This window comes from Meriones unguiculatus, chromosome 9 (genome assembly GCF_030254825.1).
Source record: "Meriones unguiculatus strain TT.TT164.6M chromosome 9, Bangor_MerUng_6.1, whole genome shotgun sequence".
Taxonomy (NCBI): Eukaryota; Metazoa; Chordata; class Mammalia; order Rodentia; family Muridae; genus Meriones; species Meriones unguiculatus.
Window position 1 is genome coordinate 118054894 of NC_083357.1, and position 6390 is coordinate 118061283.

At 52.7% G+C, this 6390-nt stretch overlaps 2 protein-coding genes across 6 annotated transcripts in view; one reads left to right on the top strand and one right to left on the bottom strand.

Annotated features, from left to right (window-relative positions):
• Positions 1-6390, top strand: part of Ubac2 (UBA domain containing 2) — a 144857-nt gene that overhangs the window by 30318 nt on the left and 108149 nt on the right. For all 5 annotated transcript variants that reach the window (XM_060391651.1, XM_060391653.1, XM_060391652.1 and 2 more), the window contains exon 4: positions 699-808. In XM_060391651.1, coding sequence (XP_060247634.1) covers positions 699-808 — 110 coding nt within the window. The remainder of the gene's footprint in view (positions 1-698; positions 809-6390) is intronic.
• On the bottom strand, positions 5251-6385 carry Gpr18 (G protein-coupled receptor 18). Its single transcript, XM_021644519.2, has one exon. The coding sequence runs from the start codon at positions 6383-6385 to the stop codon at positions 5369-5371; it is 1017 nt and encodes a 338-aa protein (XP_021500194.1). The 3' UTR covers positions 5251-5368.

Consider the following 6390-nt stretch of genomic DNA (forward strand, 5'->3'; position numbering starts at 1 on the left):
TTGTTTGCCTCTTTGTCCCTCTGGGGTCTCCTGTGTGGGGAGTGCATTTTACCTGGCTGCTGCCTCTTCAGCCCTCACTTTTCATTGTGTGAACTTGAAGGAAGGTCCTGTCGGCCTGCCCGGGCTGGCCTCTGGGATTGCAGCTGGGATTGCAGCGCTGTGCTGGACCCTGTTTTAAATTGCCCTCCACTTTTAAAACCCAGGGTATTATTTATAATTATCTCTTTAATTACATGATTCTAGATCTGATTTGTGGCTTGCACATTAATCAAAGAAACATTTAAAATTTAAGCCAGTACCATGATAAAATAATGAAATGATGGTGATGATAATAAATTAAGCATATGCCAGTTACAAAAATTTTAATTAGAAATTTAGCAAACAAAATTCTGGCCTCTTATTGGTGTAATGGTATATGGGCTACTTTTCAGCAGTATGTTTTAATTAAATGTCTCCTTCAACGTATCTAGAAGTTATAGAAACTGATTCATATGAACAGTTACGGTTTATTTCCCAACTTTGAAAAGTAACAAAAACAAATAATATGGAAATATGCTTATGCATGATCTTATGTATGTCGTGTGTATGTGTGTATGTTGGTACATGCCTGTGTCTCTAGACTGTATTCCTACCCGCCCCTCAGCTCACGCTAACTGAACAGCTGTTACTCACCTTCTGCTTTCCGCTTTCTTTTTCAGTCCTTCCTGCTGGGTTCCTGGGTCCTGTCAGCCCTGTTTGACTTCATCCTTGTGGAAGTTGTACAGCATTGGTTTGATGTCACTGTGGCCAGTGAGCTACCTTCTGGATTGTAAGTAGCTCGTGGTTATGCATTTAGTATTCTTCTTGCTATTTGAAATACTGTCATCCAAAACCACTCACCAAAAGTCTTCCACGCTGGCCACACCTTTAGTCTAGGCACTGAAGCAGAGGCAGGAGGATTGCTGTGAGTTCAAGGCCAGCCTGGACTACATTGTGAATTTCAGAACAGCCGGGCTACATAGTGAGTGGGATTCTGTGTAAAAGAGATTTTACACTTCCAGACAGAGTAAGTGTGTAATGAAAACCCAGCCCTTGCAGATCCTTACGCTTGTAATCTAATCATTTGCACCACAGTAATCTCCTTTTCTTTCAGCTCTGAAATCATTCCAGAGCTTTTGTTCGTTTGTCTGAGGCATGGTCTCTAAGTCTCTTGTGTGTCAGGCTTTCTGTGCTGCTGCAATAAGCCTACGTGCCTGAGCTCCTGAGAGTGAACCTGTCCTTAGTGTTTTTATAGTGATACCGTGCTGTTGGAGTTTTATGAGCTAGACACAAAAGCCCATTTGATTGGACAGGATGATGAGCGGACTGAAGGTGAGTTTCTGAGGAGACCTGTAGGTTATTGTTTCTGTGCTTCCCTTGGATGTAGAGCCGTGGCTGTGCAGGAAACAGCTTAGCACTTCCTGCACTCACAGACCACTCACTTGTGCTTCCTGTTTGCTGGTCCTCCCACTGACTGGTGGAGTGGCTTCGGGCCGAGAGCAGCACTGTCAGTGCGTGCAAGGCCTCACTGGTGCCAGAGTGTCGTGTGGGAGCCTGTCTGAGCGACACAGTAGTGTGACGTGGAGAGTGTTAGGACTATCGCACCAATGTGGAGGTTACACGCGGGTTCACAAATCACACCACGAGATCGGTTCCACGTGGGAGGTTTATTAGGGGAAGGGGGTTGCAGAGAGAGAGAGAGAAGAAGAGAGGAAGAGAGCGGAAGAGGAAGAGAAGGAGAGACGGGAGGGCTCCAGTTCTCTTATAGGGTGACCCTGGGCATGTGCAGGTAATTCCAGGTGGTCAGGGTGTCTTCACAAATGCCTGATAACCGGTCTATCAGGTCCCTTGGGGCTGCCTGTAGAAGTGCCTGCTTACTAATCCCAACATTCCTCCCTTTTTCTATATTTAAAAATAGGGAGCTTGGGCTGCCTTTTATAAGGTAAGTTAAAGTATATAAATTTAGGCTCATTGGAAGTTATCTTGGTTATCATGCAAGAGGTTGAGAGAGAAGAGTTATAGCAACAAATGGTCAGGTTGCAAGGTTAAGAATAAGAGAAGTCTCTGCCCTGGAAAACTCAGGGTAGAGGGTTTAGGGTAGAGGGTTGTCAACAGAGAGAGTTGCCAGCCATGCAAGGCAGCGGGTAGGGACTGGGGAACACTGGGAGAACCTGGAGCCGCTTGTCCTGGTCCTGAAGCACACCACTTCAGCCTTTTGTTAACAAGTGAATAACGGGCGTAGATTCTCTTCTGGCTACTTCCTGCTGACACTGGGGGCGCTGTAGGGAGTGATGTGAGGTTCTGTGCACGCTAACTTGGCCTCGGTCTAGTCTGGCACTCTGGGCTGAGAGCCTTTGGGTGTGTTAGGCCGTGGTCCTGAGGAGCCCGGGTCTCTTAGCTGCGTGGCCGGTGCTGAGTGGTGAGCGCACCCTTCAGGCTCTGGTAGCTCCTGAGGTTCGTCTGCGTGCACGCCGGGTCCCCGTCATCACTGCTGTGCACTGTGGGCACACTGACCGCCCAGAGTCGCTTGGGTTGCCAGCGTGCCGGGCCAGGGTGAGGGTTCTCCTGCGCGGGCGCAGTGCAAGAAGGCTCCGTGCCTACGGCATCGCCAAGACTCACTTCCTTGGACAGCGCTCACCAGGCCGGCTCTGGTGGCCAGCACGGGCTGCCGAGTTCCAAGGCGTGTGAGATGTTAGTGTACGATGAGACTAGATAGTAGTGATGCAACAGGCCGGATGACTGAAGCTTGATCCCTAGAACTCACGGGTTGGGGGAGGAGAAACGTGAATTGTCCTGTGACCCCCAGATGTGTCCTGTGGCCGACACATGCACACACACACTCAACACACTTACACTGGAACACTCGCATATACACACATTCACACACATACACACTCACATACTGCATACACTCACACAATCCAGACACTCACATCCTCTCACACACATTCACTCACACAGACTTACACACTCCCATACTCACACATTCTCAAATACACATGCTCCACACACACACACTTTCACATATACACATACATAGTACAGACTCACATACACACACACGCACACACACACACAAAGTCAGTGTAAAGAATGGAAACATGGGGCTGGAGGATGGCTCAGGGGTGAAGAGCACTGGCTGCTCCTCCAGAGGACCTGGGTTCAATTCCCAGCACCCACACGGCAGCTCACAACTGTCTGACACCCTCACACAGACATGTATTTGGGCAAAACAGCAATGCGGGTAGAAGTGAAAATCATTAAAGACCCTTTGTATAAAGGGAAAGAGGCTGGAATAACCGCTGAGGCTGTGCTGGTGTCAGACCAACTGACCCTGCCCCCACGAGGCGGACTCCACCATCTGTGACCTCTTGGCCATCCATGCTGCCGCCCGGGCTCCAAGAGCTGCGCTGTCCTTGCTTGTGCGGCACACTTGGGCCCCAAGGGAGGACTATACACGCGAGCTGCGCTCAGACTCGTGTGGAAACTGCCCGTGACGTCCAGTGAGCGCTCACAACTTGCTTCAACTCAGAAACACACACACACACACACACACTGTTTCCAGGGGAGTGGCACTGCGAGCTGAGTGTCAGCATTGTGTGGTGCCCACGCCTGACACCGTTGCCCGACTGTCTGTACAGGGGCGCATCCACGCGGGTGTGTTTCCAGAGCAGGAGACTAAGGCCCTTGCTCCCAAGCCTCATGCCTGAGTCTGAGCCCTGGAGCCCACGCGGTGGAGGGGCATAACTGACCTGTGCGGGTTGTGTGCGGATATTTACACATGTGCTGTGGCACACACGTGTACATACACAGTAAAGTACATACACAGTAAATGACACGTTTCAGTGTCGGAATACAGTCATGCCACCTTGAGTTGTTCTCCATGATACGTCATTTCCTTGTGAGGCCCACGCCACACGCCACCTCCGTGCCTTGATGGTGAGTCTTGGTCTCATCCTCTCGCCCCCAGTGGAGCCTTAGAAGGAGCGTGCAGAGAACCACTGCACGGGCACATCTGGACACTGGAAACAGGCTGCGCCCCAGCACTGGTGCTCGCTAGAGGCTGGGAGTGAAAGGCAGCCTCCTCACGGGTGCGAGGCTGGCGTGGGACCACTCGGCGACTGTGGACTGTGCCTGCCGCAGCCCGCACTGCAGGCAAGGTTTTATAGTGATACTGTGCTGTTGGAATTTTATGACAGTTTTCTTTGTGAGAGGCTGCGTCAGAGTACCTGCTGCATTTGTGTGTCTCACAGCCGTGACAGTGTCCATGTCTGTCAGCGCTGATGATTACTGGAAAGTGTTATCAGAGCCGGAAGGGGCCGAGGCAGGTGGGTCGCTGGGTGCCAGCCCATCCACACCTGCACCTGTCCCCAACAGAAGACAGTGGCACAGGCAATTTGCAGAGGAGGCTGAGAGTTGACTCTTGTGTGTCCATGTTTAGAGTAGTAGGGTTTCTGGGTTGTTGTTCAGGTTCTTTTCTTTCAGACGAGATGCTTTCCTATGGAGAAACCAGACAGGCAGGTGCAGGTCAGAACCCGAGGTCCCGGCCGGTGCTACTGCCACTGTAGCATATGGCCTGGGAACAGTCTCCCGTGCTTTTGATGGAGTAAGGAGGGCAAGCTGCTGGCATTGTGGCAGGCCGCTGAGCTGCCTCGGAAGCATCTCATGCCATAGCAGGAGGCAGTTTACGAGGCAGAAATGGGACTGCGGCCACCTTCGCAGACTTGCCTGGAGTGGGATGTGCTCGAAGTCAGCTTGTGTGACCACATATTGGAACATGAAAGGGGCAGGAGGTGGCGGAGGGCCCTGTTGCCATTGGTTTGATCTGGTGAGGTGGACAGTGGCTTGTGCAGAACCTGGACACTGGTGTTTAGAACTCAAAGCCTGTTCTAGGCTGAGCTCTATGGAAGGAAGACCATCACCTTATTTTGAACATAGCTTGTGCGTAGAATTCAATCCAAACCTGTCAGGCCAGTCAGCCACCTGCTCAGATGAGGCTTGACTGTGAAATGTGACTTGGGTGCCCCTCCCCCCCCCCAGCTAATTCATGAGCTTGTTGTTTTTATTGTGTTTTGAGACAGTATGGCTGTGTAGCCTGGGCTGGCTTCCTCTGCCTTCTGAGCGCTGGCTCACAGCACACCTGACTCAGGCACTTGTTTTATACAAGTTGGAGGATAAAAGCTTCTTGGAATGGTCAGGATTTCATCTTGTCGCTGGAATAATGAAATCACAGGAGTTTTTAAAGTTTATTATAATTATTATTTCTTTTCACAAAGAAGGGACGGGGTTCAATAGGATACTAGTTCACTCAGAGTAGACAGACAAAGCCTCAGAGCGACAGGCGCGTGATTCACAGCATGTCGCTGTTCACGTTGCTAAGCGACCGTAAGCTGCCGGAACGGAAGCTCTTTCTGCGCACGCTCCGAAGGTAGTTGCGGTACCACATGACGCTGAGGACGCGCGCCTGGAATTGTTTGGACACGATGTAGTAGAGGATGACGTCGAGACACGAGCTGAGGCTCATGAGCAGCGTGGCGAAGGCCGCCCAGGGGCTGTAGCTGTCCTCCTGGCGCAGCGTCAGCAAGGCCAGGCACACGTGGAAGGGCACGAAGCACACGAGCACCTGCAGCAGGAGCGTGGCGATGATGCGGACGGACTTCTCCCTGACCTTGGGCTTGAGCGAGGAGGCCTGGCCTCGCAGGAGGCTGTGGATGACGCTGGCGCAGCTCCCGGCGATGATGAGCAGGGGCACCAGGAAGAAGAGCAGGAGCCGGGTGAGGCCGAGCGCCGTCAGGGCCCTCAGGTGGACGATGTCGCAGAGCTTTCGGCAGGTGGCGGGCGAGGCGTCCTTGTCGGGGTCTGCGGAGCGCAGCAGCAGAGGGACGGTGGTCACCAGGGTCATCCCCCACACCCCCGCGCTCGCCAGCACGGCCTTACGGGTGTTCTTGAGTTCCTTGGCGTGTTTCGGCTGCACCACGGCCATGTAGCGGTCAGCGCTGAGGAGGGCCAGGAGCCACAGCGCCAGGCTCGGGTAGAGCAGCACCAGGGCCCCGAGGGCGTGGCAGAGGCGCTCCCCAAAGGGCCAGTCGCCCTTTGCATAGTACACCATCCGGAAGGGCAGGGCCAGCGCAAACAGCAGGTCCAGCAGGGCCACGTTCATCATGTAGACCGTCACCGTGGTTCTCTTCTTGGTGGTGCAGCTGAAGACCCATAACGCAGTGACGTTGACAGATAACCCAACCAGGAAGACCCCGCTGTAGAAGACCAGGGCCGCGATTTTGAACTCCTCTGGGTGTGAGCCAGAAAGGACAGTCTGGTGCTGATCACTTGGGGTAGCCATCTCATAGCAGGCTGGTGCCCATGACATTAGAC